Source organism: Coturnix japonica, chromosome 2 (assembly GCF_054131305.1).
Source record: "Coturnix japonica strain WE chromosome 2, WE-NBRP24, whole genome shotgun sequence".
NCBI lineage: Eukaryota > Metazoa > Chordata > Aves > Galliformes > Phasianidae > Coturnix > Coturnix japonica.
Genome location: NC_140664.1, coordinates 17,985,909 through 18,002,400, shown reverse-complemented (window position 1 = coordinate 18,002,400; position 16,492 = coordinate 17,985,909). Strand labels below are relative to the sequence as shown.

The 16,492-nt window shown below is 37.4% G+C and overlaps 1 protein-coding gene across 45 annotated transcripts in view; it reads left to right on the top strand.

Annotated features, from left to right (window-relative positions):
- Positions 1-16,492, top strand: part of RIMS2 (regulating synaptic membrane exocytosis 2) — a 402,507-nt gene that overhangs the window by 63,314 nt on the left and 322,701 nt on the right. For all 45 annotated transcript variants that reach the window (XM_085537158.1, XM_085537160.1, XM_085537163.1 and 42 more), the window contains one exon: positions 11,577-11,787. In XM_085537158.1, the coding sequence (XP_085393284.1) occupies positions 11,577-11,787 (211 nt within the window). The remainder of the gene's footprint in view (positions 1-11,576; positions 11,788-16,492) is intronic.

Here is a 16,492-nt window from a genome sequence, read left to right as displayed (position 1 = left end):
TTTATGGCTTCATAATCAACTGTGACAATATTAATTACCCATTTACAGTAAATAAAGATTCTTTCTTTGATTAAATGTGCCAGGATCAAAACATTTATCTGCTCTACTGTTCTTTTTAGATGGTGATTTGGTCAAGCATTGGCTGTTACATCATAGCCAACTCTTTTGCCTCTCTGCCATGTAAAATGAAAGCTGTGTGTACGTAACCATGTCTTTGAGTGACTGTAAAGGAAGGTTCTGATTCTGGAAACATTGTTGCAAATATTCAGTTCAGTTATTTTAGCTCAAGGAGGAAATGGACATTCTCCAGTATTGATACTGGGATTTCTTGGAATAGTAGTAGGATCTGACCAATCTTAGATGCACAAGACTCATCTAAAATAAGAATGGCGATTTATTTTGAACATCTAGTCTTGGTCTCTTAAGATATAACTGACAGTGTCCTGTGGAAGGAGAGATTGTAGATAATTTTTCTCTGAAGTGAATTCAACACTATCTTAAAGTTATAGTTGTAGGTTTTTGCAATGCTTTAACCGTTGTAGATGCCTCAGTGAGAAGGGGCAAATGGAGGGCAACAATATTAAGTAAGGAGTTCCTTCTGCCAGAATCTGCCAAGTTTGATTTGCAGTGAGGATCTGAGCTGATTGAATTGATCAGTTCAGGTCTGTAGATCTTATTACTCAAACAAAAATACTGCTTAGCAACTTACAGGGTCACATGTATGATATAGTAATCTATGAGCCCTGCTCAGCAATAGCAAGAAGTAGAATGCGTGTAAACAGGAAGCAAACTGATTGATGAAGAGCAGTATGAAGGCTTGTTTTACTTAATTATGATTAAACAAAGGTGAGTAGAATCTACTTCTACTTACTGCTTTTTCCAAACAGAAGTACTACAGGAAAATGAGCTGAGATCACAGTCTTGGCATAGAAAAGTGTTCAGGCATTACAGGAAAAGAGAATTTCACAGAGCTGCCTCTGAGCTATTTCATGGCTATGAGCGTCTTTTTACCCTAGTATTTTACTGGGCCTGCTGTTAGCTCATGCATTTGCTATGCTGAGTTGAGAACAGCAGAGCTGTTTGGAAGGCTTACTGGTGGCCCAATATTGTTGTCTTACAGCCCTCATTTACACCTAGTAGGATTGAGGGCTATATGATTAATTAATTAATTAGCTTTAATTAGTAGGATAAAATGTTTATAGAATTGGAATTTGATATTTTCACTGCCACTAATTTTTTTTGTTGTTGTTTTGCACAAATTTGATTGTTTGGAAAAGTCAAACTTCTTTAGGTATAGTATTTTGGATACTGTGTATATCTGCAAGGTACAAATCTCTATCTTTTCAATTATTATCAAACAATGTTTATCTAATATGGAGAAGTGCTGCATTAACCTGATTAACTTTGATATATATTCATGAATATTCAACATTTTAATTCAGTGAAGTTTGAGTTCAGTTAACTTGACTAAAGGGAAGGTATAGCAGCCTTGCTTTTAGATATAATTAATATTCAAGAAACTGTAAAACACCTTGTCCATCGAGAAGATAACTTCTGTCCTTTGTGAGCTGCTTACTCTTAAAAAATATGATAATTTTCATATTTGAATGCCAGTTTTAAAATCCATTTCTGTGTTTCTAGAAAACGTTATACTAGCATGACGAATGCAGGTAGCGTGTTCTGGCACTGCTTTCTGGTGTGGTACATTGTAAAATGTGGACATGGAAAAAATGAGCCACCTGAGAACGCAAAAGGTGTTTCAGTACACTATACTGCTGCTTGCAGCATGATTGCACTAGTGGCACTTCTGTAGTAAGAATACTGATATTCATAAACCACGTGAATCCCACATCCACCATAACTAATGAGTGCCACCAGTTTGGTGGCGATAATTCCACATCATTAATGTTGGGGTAGCTGAGGTATATGATGCCCAGTATGGGAAATACAATTCAGAATTGCATATTCTAGCTTTTTCAGCATTGCTCAGACTTATTTCCTGTTTGTTAAAAAAAGGAAATTGTTCAAGATAGGAACAATCTTGTCACAGACGTAAAAAGATAGGGGCTACTTAATAATTGAAAATGCTCATGAATGTTGTAAACAATGTGGAATGAACTCGTTCTAATCATGATACTGTAATGTCAGGAGGTGTTACATTTCGGAGCCAAGACAGTCTGACCTATTATTTAGCATGTATTTATTTTGACTGCATGTGTAATTGTCTAATGAAAAAATAATTCTGCCTGTCACAGTAAGAATAAAAAAGTCCAGTGTGGTGAGTTAGCTTTTTGGGTGTTTCAGAAACTACAAGTGTGCTGTTAGTGGCTTCTTTTTGTAAGTCAACTGATGATGCAAATAAAGTAACCTGAGTGACTGTGAGAAATATTATCTCTGCTGAAGATGCCCTTTATAAATGTAATAATATTGTGGTGTGCTTAATAGTCAGTGACTGAATTAACATTATCGAAGAACGTTTGGTAAACATTGGATAACTTGAAGAGGAAATATAAAGTAAATAAAAGTGTAGCTTCTGTGAGTGAGGATCTAATAATATCACTCTGAAAAAATGCTATCTGTTATTCAGCACTTATTTAGAGTAGAATTTGGGTTTACTGATAATTTTATTCAATGATGGAAACTGAACTTTCATGTAGGTGTGATCCAACTGTTACTTGTTTGGAAACTTAACACAAACTATTAAAAAACAAAACAGAAATAGCCAAAATGAAGCACTGTTTCTAGTAATTCTAGGCTAATGCAACATTTCTGTTATGGAACATTTTAATCAAGTGAATTGGAAAGGAACATCCAACAGTAGTAATAAAATGTAGGTGATTGTATAAAAATAGATTGGAAAACTTTTTTTCTCTGATCCCTGTGTATTCCTTCAGTGATCTAAAATGTATTTGGCGACTTTTGTGTAGTGGATGAAAATTTATGTCTGTGTCAACTTTGCATGGAAAATGACCAAATGGAGCTCTTGATCTTTGCCTAAGTGCCCTAATATCAAAGGGGTATTGTAGTAACTGCAAGGTGGTCCTAATTTTAATTTGTAAAGCACTTTTCTATTATGAAATAAGCCGTAAAATATTATCTACATTCTGCTTATAGGGAGCTCTGACTCTTCTTTCTGAACAAGTAGTACAGAACTAGAACTAGTATAGCCTTTCACAGGGGATATTGAGTGGCTGATTGTTTTGGGGGATGTTTGGTTTCTAGTTGGAGTGTAAGTGAACAGTCTTGTGATTCTAAATTTATATGCAGCTTCATTACACCAAAACTCTGATTGATAGTGTTCTACAGCAAAACACACTGTAGAGTTGTCCTGTCCTTTGTGCATTCTCCTACAGACATTGAGGACAGATTTTGGTTAGCAGCAGTAGAAGACGAGTGCTGGAAGACCCAGTGCTGCTGTGCAGTACTCCTGAGAACTCAACTACCACTTGTCCAGAGTGTTTATCAACAGCAGTATGTGGTGATACTGTGCTATCAGCATATCTGAAGATTCACTTAGTACCTATTATAAGGTTGCTTTCTCAAATGAGAATTCCTTTATCCTTTCTAATGTTCTGTAGAACTTGTTCTCAGGATATTACCCTTAGACCAGACAGTTCCAAGTTCTCTTCTATCAGTACAGCTGTTTGTCCAAACTTGTAACCTAACTGTCTTTCAGGCAGATTTTCTTTCCTATCAGATTTGTTTGAAATTGATCACATGAAGTTGAAAGCATTGGAATATGTATGGCATGTACATATGAGTGACTGCTTACGCCTTATCACGTAACAAACTTGTTAAAAGCAATGACTACAGATGTCTATATATATCTATTCTGTAGTTGAGATTTCTTTAAATATAATGAGTGTACAAATTCCAAATTAAATTTCAACTTAAAGCACATGTTCCCATGCTTTGTCACATATCCTTCCTGGCAACTGAGTTTCACTGCGGGTTCAGCTGCTTGCTCCTGAACTTCATTGTTAGCTGAAGATTAGTACTTACCGTTTCAGCACTTTACCAAAGCTGCTCCTTTGGGATAGTTGGAATGCAAACAGAGGGACAAGGCCCATGGAGCCGGAGATAAAGTATTTTTAATTGAGGGAATGAAGTTGTGGAATGAATATGAAGAGTTTCCTATTATTAGTCAGGTGCTGAAAGATTCCCCTTTTTTTTTCCCTACTAGAGCTGGCATGGTTAATCTTACTTTGAATGACACCTAATATTAGCTAGGAACGGCCAGCTTTGTCATAAGGTGGGACAAAAACTGCCACTCTTGTATATAACAGTATCAATTTATCTGCTTGTTGATCAGACTTTATAAAAGGAGGTCCTAGTGATATCACTCCTATCACTCAGTGATATTTGTAGTATAGGTGGAGAAGGTAAAGAATTAAGTGGCAAAAAATCATTAGAAAAATGATGTAGGGTTTTAGTGGAGAAAGAATGAAAAGTTTAGCTAGTTGTTTTAGAAAGAAAAATAATGTTACAGAGATCTATAGACTGCCAGAGGTGTGAATAAGCTCCTTTATAGAGAGATTCCACCCTGCTTGTTTAAACCTCAATTAGACCTTGTAGCTTTTTTAATATATCCCAGATAGTGAAAAAACATTGATAAAAGCAGTTCCAGATTAATTTTAACAAACTGAAAAAAAAAATCACAAAAATATCACTTCCCTATTTAGTCTCACAGTTAGAAGACAGAATTAGCAGTACAAGCTACAGAAAAGACAGAGGTGATTGTCTGTTTTTTAAAGGAACTTGGAAGTGATAAGTAGAGCCAGGAGTTACTACCTTTTTCGTATTACATACATGTTGTCTAGCTTTAACTTGCTATCATTAAAACCCCAGAAACATCATAAGATTAACTGGATGAGCCTCTAATTGGCCATATGTTAATCTTCGTATTTACTTGCAGCTTTGTGAGAGACTGTTGTATGTTGAATGTTATTACTCACTGCTACCTTGCCAGTAAAAGAGCAGCCTAACTGCTGCTAATGAACAAATCTAATAAACAACGGCAATGTTTTTATTCAGTACTGAGCATTATGAACAGAAAAGAAGGTAATCTTTCCAATTCCAGTTAGATTTTTTTTTTTTGTCCAGCCAGCATGCTGATTTGCTCTTGGAGTCATTGATATGACTCAGGTATTAAGACTGAGCTTTTGTTTTTGTTTTTTCCTCATATTTGCTGTTATTTTTAATTAGCTTCTTAATAAATAAACTAGATTCAGTAATGCATCTTCATCTGTAATTGCAAGTGTATTTAGAGTCATCTAAGATCATTTTATTATTACACAGAGAGCGTGCAGTGAGAGAAATGTTTGCTGTAACGTAGGTGAAATAATCTGAGATCATAGAGTTTAAACTGGTGTCCATTTCAAAAAGCCCTAAGAAAATATGAAATGAGAAAGAATTAACCTGGAACAGCTTGTCCTTATCTTCTACTTCTAAGGGTTGTGTGTACAGACTTCCCAGCAGCACTGATTGTAAAGTAGAATCACAGAATTAGTCAGGTTGAAAAAGACCTCAAATATCATAAAGTCTAACCACATGCTAACCATAGTACCCTAACTCTAACAACCCTCTGCTAAATAATGTCCCTGAGGACTGCATCCAAACAGCTCTTAAACACATCCAGGGACAGTGACTCAATCACCTCCTTGGGGAGCCTATTCCAGTCCTTAACTACCCTTTCTGTAAAGAAGTGTTTCCTGATATCCAGCCTAAACTTACCTTGGTGCAACTTGAGGCCATTTCCCCTCGTCCTGTCACTTGTCACCAGTGAGAAGAGACTTGCCCTGCTCTCACTGTAAGCATCCTTCAGATACTGTAAGACAGCGATAAGGTCTCCCTGTAGCCTCCTTTTCCCCCACACTAAACAGCCCCAGCTCTCTCAGCCTTTCCTCATAGGGTTGATTTTCCAAGCCCTTCGCAAGCCTCATTGCCCTTCTCTGGACCTGCTCCAGTACCTCCATGTCTTTTTTGTACTGAGGTGCCCAAAACTGAGCACAGTAGTTGAGGTGAGGCTTCACCAATGCTTAGTACAGGGCAAGATGACTTCCCTAGTCCTGCTCACCACACCATTCCTGATACAAGCCAGGATGCCATTGGCCCTCTTGGCCACCTGGGCACACTGCTGGCTTGTATTCAGCCGACTGTCCATCAGCACACCAAGGTCCCTTTCCAGTAGCATTTCACTGTGCATTTTTTTTTTTATATTTTTCTATTTGGATCCACTTAATACTTTTCAGTAGGATTTTTTTTTTCGGGTAAAGCTTAAACCTGGGCATGTAATTTAGATGGATGGCTCTGAAGTTAAACCTATTGACAGTGGAAAACAGTTGATTATTATTCGTTTAAGGAAACCAGTCAGTTAACATTGTAGATCAGTTCTAATGAGACAGTGGAGAGTTAATTCTGTCTGAAAGTTAAAGAGTTTAAGAAATGTTATCTTTTGCATTTCTGAAGATAGTTTTTTAGAAGTGGCTTCTTTATGACCTCCACATATCAGTATGAAGGCATAAATGGGAGGTTTAGCTGCCCTTTTCCTCATGCGGAGCTAAAATTATATTGAAGATCAAACTTTGGAAGAGTTAATTTAATTAACAGCAGTCTTTAGAAAGTGTAGAGAGACAGCTGTTGTAGTACTGCACTGCTACTCTATTGAAAAACCTCTTAACATCCAACCTGTAACTCCCAATGTGCTATCAGTGGTTCTTGTCCCATCTTGGGTTCACCGTTATTGGGACTTTATCCCCTTGTTTCAGGTAATTATTAGGTTGTTTAGCTAGTTTTAGGCAGAGCTGACAGTGAAGCCTGGATTCCAGCCATATCTACGCTCCATGCCTGGGAACAGGAAATGAGGCACAGGTTACAATCAGTGGAGGGGGAAAAAAAATCTTTGAGAGAACAGGAAATGAGAAGCAGCTGCCACACTTGCATCTGGCTTCAAAACCCTGGATAGTTAGTTTTGGATATTTATGTGAAACATTTATGTGAACTTCAGTAAGGCAGCAGTGGCATTGGAACCAGTTGTCTCTATTGGGATTTTTTTTTTGAGTGGAAAATGCTGCATGCTCTGAGGACATTTCAATCCAGGCCATTCTGTGATTCTATGAAAAGGACCTACTCATCTAGTTCCAGCCCCCCTGCTGTGGGCAAGGCTGCCAATCACTAGACAAGGCTGCCCAGAGCCATTTCTGGAGGACAAGAGGAAATAACTTCTGTAAAATGACAACAGACAGGGGTGACTTGCTTTTCCAGCTTGCCTTTGGCAGTAGCTCATGGTTTGTGAGAGGCCCATGGATTCTCGCTCCTTGACTAATACAGAATTTCTTATTCTCAGAAAGGTGTGGGGAACCAAGAAGCAGAATTGAGGGAGATTTTTCCAGTAGAAAAGCATTTAATCATTAAGTATCCCTATAGAAACTATTTCTTGATCATGACAGTCCTTAAAAGTGCTTGCTTTTGACATCTGAAAGCCCTGTAAGCAGCATTCTCAGACACAAGGTTTTACTATATAGAGGTTAGCTAGTCATGTCAGTCTCATGAACTGCACCAGTGTAACTTCCAGCAGATATATGAGTGCTATTCAGCGAGCTCATTCCTAGAGGAGTTGAAAATGATCCAAATTAAACATCAGTTTTCCAGTCTTGTTGTGGAAAATAAGTGAGGCTTTTGCTTCAGGGCGCACTGATGGCATGTAATGGTGCTCTTGAGGCCATTGTACAAATAAATATCTGTAAGGGTTATGGATATCCATTGCGGAGTTTTCCATTTAAACCTTATATTTGTATGCTGATACAGCTACTTGGGTTTACAACCAGAAACACCAACATGCTTAAGATCTGTGTTGTAGAGAAGAATTGTATACTAATACGCAGATTACCTGCAGAGCACATTTTTTCAGACTTAAAGCGCAGACCTTGGCCATTCACATTAGTGGAGTTCCACATTGCAGTGCTGGGACTGGTGTAATCTTTGTTTTCCTGGGTCCAGTCCTAGGCTTTGAAGTTTACTTTAATACTGTTTGCTTTCAGTTCCCTGATGGCTGTGCACAAGTCTTATGAGGTGTAGCAGAGGGAGCTGGGATTGTTCAGCCTGGAGAAGAGGAGAGTCAGGGGAGACCTCATTGCACTCTACAGTTTCCTGAAGGGAGGCTGGGATGAGGAGGGGCTTGGCCTCTTCTCCCAGGCAACAAACAGGACCTGAGGAAAGGGCCACAAGTTGTACCAGAAGAGGTTTAGACTGGACACAAGAAGGAACTTTTTCTCTCAGAGAGTGGTCAGGCACTGGAATGGCTGCCCAGGGAGGTGGTGGAGTTGCCATCCCTGGCAGTGTTCAAGAGGAGTCTGGATGAGGAGCTACGAGATATGGTTTAGTGGCTTGTGGTATCAATGATAATGGGAGGACGGTTGGACTGGATGATCGATCTTGTAGGTCCTTTCCAACCTTGTGATTCTATGATTCAATGACTGAACTCCTAAGCCCTGTGAGGCAGCAATGTTATAGGCAGAGATATCTATATCTAAAGAGAGTTGGGAGGAAAATGGATGAGGCCAGGCACTTTTCAGTGTTTTGTAGTGATAGGACAAGGAGTAATGACCTAAAACTTAAACAAATGAAGCTCACATGTAGAAGAACTTCTTTGCAGTAAGGGTGACACAGCACTGGAACAGGTTGTCCAGAGAGGTTATGGAGTCTTCTTTTATGGAGATATGCAAGATCTGGCAGGACACCTATCTGTGTGACCTGTTATAGGGTACCTGCTTTGGAAGGGGGGGTTGGACTCACTGATCTCATAACATCTCTTCTAAAGCCTTGTGCATGCGAAATGCTAAGAAATTATTATTGATTTACAAAATAGATCAGAAGGTTTTTTTAATGAACTTTCTGAGATGGTTATTTTTTTTTCCAATTATTCATGTTTGAAGTGGTTCTTCTCAGTAGAATGCATGCTTTGTGTAGTTTAACTGATTACTTGCTAGATTTTTGTCTTCTGTGTTTAATTTTTTCTGACAGCTGTCAAAATGTGTAATATTTCTCTTGAAACAGAAAATGTTGATGTAATAACAAACTATTTCGGCAGAAAACAAGGTGTTTGCTACTACAGTGAGCTTTAGAGAACTTCCCTGTGTAACCTTGAAAAGTTTATACTTTCAGGAAAGAGTTGTGGTAACCTTTGTGTAGATGCTTGTGCCCAAGAGGAAGCAAAAGTGAAATTATTTCAGTACATGAGGCTTAGGATTTGGCAAAAGCCTTGTGCTTTTTATGCATCAGTGAGACTGGTAAGAAAATAATCATAATAACAAAGGCTGTAGATTACAAGGAAGCCACAAAACTAAATGCGATCTAAAATAAACTTGAGGTTCTGCATAGATAATATGCTTTAAATGAAGAACAGAGTGTTTGGCAAAATTAAAAGGCAAGCAAGGTTTCGGAAATTGCATGTGTTGTTGATGGAAATGGGCCAGACTACCAACTACCCATTATATACTGCTGTCAGGCTAAAGTATTGCCAGAATTTTGTTCTCAACTTCATTCAGCACTTTACTTACTAGCAACTGCTGTCCTGCCTCATTCCACAAGGAGCAGCCAGCTGGAAACTCTTGGCCCTGCCTGGGCTGATGTGTCTCCACGTTGCTCCTATTGAGTCCTCTACTGCAGGCCAGAAGGTTCTAGAAGCATGCAAGTGGAGAAGGGCTGTGCCCTGGGGGAGTGTGAGAACTCAAAATTGAGCTTAAGTGATGAGCTGGTAGACTAGTAAGAGGAGCTGTAAGTTTTTTGTTTGTGGAAGAAGGGCAGCAGCAGTAGAGAGCTGGAGGCATCCTGTCAGTGCAAGGGAGAAGCAGCATGCCTCCAGTCTCCTGCATGGGTGGCTGGATGGCCTGCCTCATTGGTCCTATGGCTCCTGTCAATGGTTGATGGGCTGGTTCAGCCTGCTTCCGTGACTAGTGGGGTGAAGGGATTTCATAATATGCTGTGATGTGAATTGTGTCTTAGGAGAGGTTTCTTGAAAAAACTAAAGGAAATACCAGCATTTACTGACACACGTGGGAAACCATTTGAATAACATTACTTGAGGTAATTTTTCATTGACTGAGTGTACTGATGTTTGCCTTGGTAAGAGCCTTTGATGCTTCCAATGAAGCCATTTTGTGTCTCTAATTTCTGTCTGAGCTCTTTAAGGACAGCTGGTCTTTCAGCCTTAGTTTTCTACAGGAGGCTGCAATTTTTGTTAGGTTTCATATACTGGTAATCTTTTGATAACCTCATCTCAGGAATCTCTGGAAAGATAATCCTAAAGAAAAAGCGATTCCTCCTGCATTTTTTTCTTATTATACCTTTCTTATGTTCTGTAGGAAATTTGTTTTGTTTTTGTATTTGCATCTGCCTAGGGAATTAAATAATGTGCTTGTACTATGTTAGTGTCAGTTAGCAAAATTAAGTGGGTTGAGCTCCATACTAAAAGTTTAACACTCAGTATTCAGACACTATAAATCACAGGGATAATGAGAAAGCCAAAGGTTTTTCATCTTTTCTTTGAGATTGAATCATTTATACTATGTCATGCTTTCCACTCTTTTTCAGCAACCATAGGAACTAAAAATCAACTTCTTACAATGAGAACTAACTCTCCTGTGACTTCTTTTGCCTTCAGAAATAGAGGCTTCAAAAAAACCCAAAAAAACAAAAAACAAAAAACAAAACAAAACAAAAAACAAAAAAAAAAAAAAAGAAAGAAAAAAAGCTATAAGAAAACATGAAATTAGTTATAACTTTTATCATAGCAAGACAGATTAACTATCATATATAGAGATTTGATGATTATGGGATCAGGAAATCAAAGTAGAGTGCCTGAAGTATACACATCGTTGTTGATTATGAATGTGCTCCTAGTCCTCTGGAAATGGAAAGCAGAATGTGTGTGGTGTGTGTGTATGTGTGTTTTAAATGGCTGTCCCTAGTTTTTACACCTAAGGTAGTCTTCTTTCTACTTTTGGCTAGTAGTCCCAGTAGTTGGTAGTACTTATTTAAATATGTGAATGCCTTAAATGAAGAGTAATAAATTATTTACTTAACTGTTGTAACTTGTTATGGGCTTGGGGTTGTGCCCAGTGTTTGAAAAATGATTGATAAAACATTTCAGAGTAACTAGTCTGTGCAGTGTTTTTGGAGTCATGTAAAACTATACTTGGAAGAATGAGATTATTTTTATTATTATTATTTTTGCTGCTGCTGACCAGTTTATTATCTAGTGCGGTGGGCTCTTGAATCATTCAGTCTGTATTTCCTGCTGTTGTATTTGCAGCTCACAGCTGGTCACATTCTAAAGCAATGTTACTACTTTTTATAACAGCTAGGATGTGTGTTGTGTGTTATCAGTGTTGGGCCAACTACTTGAGTTCAGTTCAATTGGTGAGATGGTAGTTCTTAGAGGTTACACTTCTGAAGTGCTGTAAGTGAAATGCATTTCTCTCAGACTGTTCTGAAGTTGATTGCAATTTAGTGATTGTGAAGTATTTGTAAGCTTAAAAACAACAATTAAACTGTTAATGATTTCTTTTCTTCTGCAGAAAATTACATCAGCAGTTTGAAATGTATAAGGAGCAAGTGAAGAAGATGGGAGAAGAATCACAGCAGCAACAGGAGCAGAAGGGTGATGCCCCAACCTGTGGCATATGCCACAAAACAAAATTTGCTGATGGCTGTGGCCATAACTGTTCATATTGCCAAACAAAATTCTGTGCGCGCTGTGGAGGAAGAGTATCCTTACGGTCAAATAAGGTATGGAGTTATGAAAATTAAGCAGCAAACTCAGTGTATTTTATTCTTTGCTTAAGTATGCTAACTACTGAAACAGATTTCCCTTAAGGAGGAAATGATATCTATGTAGTTTGTTCTGAAAGTAATGCCTCCTATTTATTTCCAACAACACCAGATAAAAGTGTACAATAATGCAATTTGATAGAGTAAATTCTTAGCTACAGAATGCTATTTTTCAGCTTGGTCACCATTATTAGCTTTGCATTGTCACCAGCAATGAACAAGAGCATGCATGTCACGCTTGTAAATATCTGCATGGTCATCTGGAATTTGGCTTGTCTTTCACATCTGTCAACACTGATGAAATGCACCACCCGCCACCTTAGTGTGCTCACATCTGCTCTTTGCTTTCCATAAACATTCAGCAAGCATTGATGGATGTCAGTGGGTGCCATTTTTTCCATGTGAAGCAATTCAACTCCACACTTTTACTTCATCCACACTTTCATGTCTGATTCCATATTATCAGACTGTGTCTCTGCTGCATGGCAACGAAATGTAAATGGATATTGGTAAGAAGGTTCAACCTCTGCTGCCTTACACCATCAACTGCCTCTGACATTGTGGAGAAACGCAATAAAATAGGAGGTATTGCTTTGTACAAAAATCTCAGTGCACTAACAGTACAGATTAACAGCTGGTATTATAGGTGTTTATTATGTAAGAACAGGTAAAAGAGCAAACTGAGTTTGTAAGAAGTTTGGTCATTAAATGAAACATTTGGCAGGAGTGAGGTATTCACAGAAAACTTATGTTCTGAAATTAGTTTATTCAGTGCTTTAGATAGAGTTCACATCTCATTAGGCATATATTTGTAGAATATTTTTGGCTGCTCAAAACTCATACTAGTTTTTTGTGGAAACACATTTTGTAAATCATCGAGTCATGTATTTATTACCATAATCATTTGTCAATATCATTTATTTCCACAAGCCATTTTTTTTTTCTGTGATAAATTCACTGCAATCTATAGTTACTGTCTTAATCTGTTGGAAGGCAGGCAACAGTGTTATGCTTAAATAATGGACTGAATTTCAATTGACAGAGTAGAAAATAATCTGCTATTTGCTGATGATTAAAGAAACTGTGAATATGAGTAAATATCTCAAAATGTCTTGGTATGACCAGATTTTAAGGTCACTTTTCAGTAGACTTCTAACTTTTACCTTGAGTAAGCTCATGTGTTATTGCTTACACAACTAAATTGTGTATCTATTAATTAGAAAGATAATAACTCCTGTACTAGTTCCATCTTATTATAAAAGGCAATTAGGACAGTTTTTTGTATCATCATATTAAGAGTCAAAAAAAAATGTTAGGTGGAATGCATCATTTCCTAATGAGATCTTTGAGACATTGTTTAGAGTTGAAAGAGACCTTCCTCAGGAAGAATCATATAAACTTAGCAGATTTTTGTCTAACTTCTCTTGATAAGTCTACAGTGTGATTCTTTTACATACTCTTAGGTCATTTGTTCCATTGCTTACAGTCTGATTTAAGTCTGTCTTTCTGTAAGGCCACTTCCACATTGAGCATTGTGAGTCTGTTCTGCAGTTCCTCTCAGCTGGCATTTGCCTGCTACTTTGGATGGTAATTTAGTGTAATAAACTTTTCAGGTTCTCATTTCTTCTGTTCTTGATCATTTATGAACGTGCTGGACAGATTATCTCCAGACAGATTTCCTGTGGGTCTTCCCTGCAGATAGTGCTCCATTAAAAAGCATTGATTGTTTATTCCTGATAACTTAGCTGGTTTAAGACAAAGATAAAATTTCTTGTGACTTAATTCACCCCTGTTTCACTGTAGATGAAATTCTTCAAAAGCTTGGAAGCCCAACACAGCTACATCAACAGACTCCTTTTACTCACTTTCTCAGTAACTTCTAGAAGAAATTCTAGTAAATGTAACAGCCATGACTAATACTTTTTTGTTTCTCCTAGATTGTACTATAATCTATTCAAATTCTATTCAAATACTTGTTAACATTATTCTGTATTTTGGTTTCCACAGATTTGTGCAGTGGGGATGTCAGGCTCACATGTCTGTTAGTTGATCACTCTCTCATTCTTAAATCAACCGGCCTCATACTTTCTTCTTATTAATCATCTTGTCAATGTGAGACTGTATTTTTCAGTCAATTGTTGTAAGTTTTATGCTTGAGGTGTCTTATGCTAAGCATAGTATTTGCTTTTTTTGAAAAATAATTCCTATTTTGTTTTATTGATTCACTTTGTAGCTCGTTTTTCTGAAAGATCAGTTTGGGTCATTTTATGTAAAGTAAGATTCTAGAGCAAGTCTCTGTAACCACAATGAACATAAAACCAAGATGCTTTGACTGATGCTATGGCAGCCTCATATTGCTGATGTCTTTTATGCCTATATGTGTTTTTTCACAAAATCAGTTTTGAATCTACCTTCCTGTAGCTTACAAGAATTCATTCTTTTCCATTTTTGTTACTGGATACCATTTCACCTTCTTGAAGGATGACTTGTAACAGCTTCCTGTGTTAGCTGTATCTGATTCTCTTTGTTCTTTTGAATATAGCTGTATTTAGACATATTTTACATGTCTTCTTTGGATGTTGTGCAAGATACTTCTTAAAGAATCTTTGTATTCCCTGCAAGCGTTTCACCCTTTTGACTGTTCCTTTTGTTAGTTTGTTTTTTAGATTGAACTGTTCTTTAACCTTTTCCTTTTGTTTCTGATCTTTCACTGTACAAACAAGCCTTTGTTCTCTTGCTTAATCTTTTAAAATCTTTCTCTATGAATTCATATAGGATAGAGTATGAATTTGAGAAATTGTTACACATTTTTTCCTCTCTCACATTAGTATTTTTTTTTGTAACCAGCGACAGGATGTATGTAACCTTTATTTAAATACAGATAACAAGGTGAAGATGTGCCAACAGTCCACCAGGACTCCAGGCTGTTTTAAAGATATACCTGCATATAAAGCTGTGAAGGAACATGTGGTATGCACAAAGAATTATGTTAGGGGTCTCAGAATGGTTGGATAACTTATTTCTTTTTCAATTTAGTTACAGTGCCTCAAAAAAAAAAAAAAAAGGCATTAAAATTGAGCTGATGTTGTACAAAAATTGTCATTATATTCAAGTTGTTTCTAGATCAGAGAATAATGATTATGTTAGTACTGTTGCTTCTGTGCTCTTGTTTACAACATTAGTGAGTGTTAGACCACAATAGGGAGGTTAAATTGCATGAAGGTAAGAGAGCTTTAATGGCACCTCTTACTGTTTTGAACAACTTCACATGGATTCAAATTGTGTCTGGAATAATAAATCACATAACAATCCATAGCGATATAGGACCTACTGATGTACAAGATGCACTTCATTTACAGAGAAACACTCAATGAACGAGACAGGAGGTGGTAGAATGAGGATTATGCTGCTAAGAAATCTGAATGCTAAAATGTTGAACTTATACTACTTTCAGATAGATAAAACTGTGTAGTGAATATACATTTCAACAGCTCAAAATGCCAGTTCAGTAAACGAATGTTTAACTTCTAGAGGGAGAAAACAATACTTGTCTGAAAACTTAATTTGATATCTGGAAAATACCTCATTTTAGGATGTTGAGCAACCTACTGCCCATTACAGCTGCTGAAACATTTCTCTCTTTATCTCTGAACATCAAGAGATTTTCAGCTGTTTGACAGGAGCCAGCAAATGTGTTTGAAATACATTTTCTTTAAATAAGAAAATTCTTCAGCTCCCTCTGGTTCTGTGAGAGATTTGCATTTTGATTACTTCTCTGAGGCTGTTTGATTATTTATTTATTATTCAGAAAGCCATCAAGTTCTTTTCTTTGATGAGCAAATGCATTTCTAACTGCAGGATGTACAGTGTAGACCATCCATATGCAGTCACAAAATGTAATTTATTTCATTCTGTTTGCAGGCAACAAAGAATTAGAATGTCACTATCAGGATTTCTAGGTCACTAGAATTTGGAATAATTGTAGTGATTTCCTGTCACATGCAAATCAGTTGTTTTTTCAGAAAATGATTTGATTCTATATTTCCCTGGAAGAGACATCGCATGCATATTAAGTACAGTAGAAACCTCCAGCACACCTGAGATCTGATCATGGTATCTGAAAACAACAGTGTTAATATCATAGTGAAATCTAGGATCAGCTACCTGGGAAAGCTGCATGAGAAGGAGCCCTCAGAGGCTCCAAGGGGCACTGTTTTGCTTGGGAGCTGCTTTACAGCTTGGGCACTCACCTCCATGCCACTACCTGTCTGTGCCCCTTGCCTGACCTGCATTCATAGGCTTGGCTTCCTGGCTGGCTTTGGTTCTGCCTTATCTCCATAGACCAGTTGAGCTCTATCATGTTCAGTCTTGCCACTACTTACATTCTACTGGTGTGTGCTCAGTGTTTTGTATCAACACTGGGTACAGGGCTGAGAAGCTAGGGTTAATCCTAGGTATATAGTGAAGGATGATTTCTTGTCTTTAATTTCACATTTGTTTGTAATTCATAGCCTGATTCTGAAAAGAAACTTCATCCTGAAAGTCTCAGCACATGGGTAGATTTTGTCTGAACCATGTATTGTACATCTGTTGTAATTCATACGTTACAGTGTGAATAAGAAGATTTAAAGTCTTATCTACCTTCAAACCAATTTCCAGAATT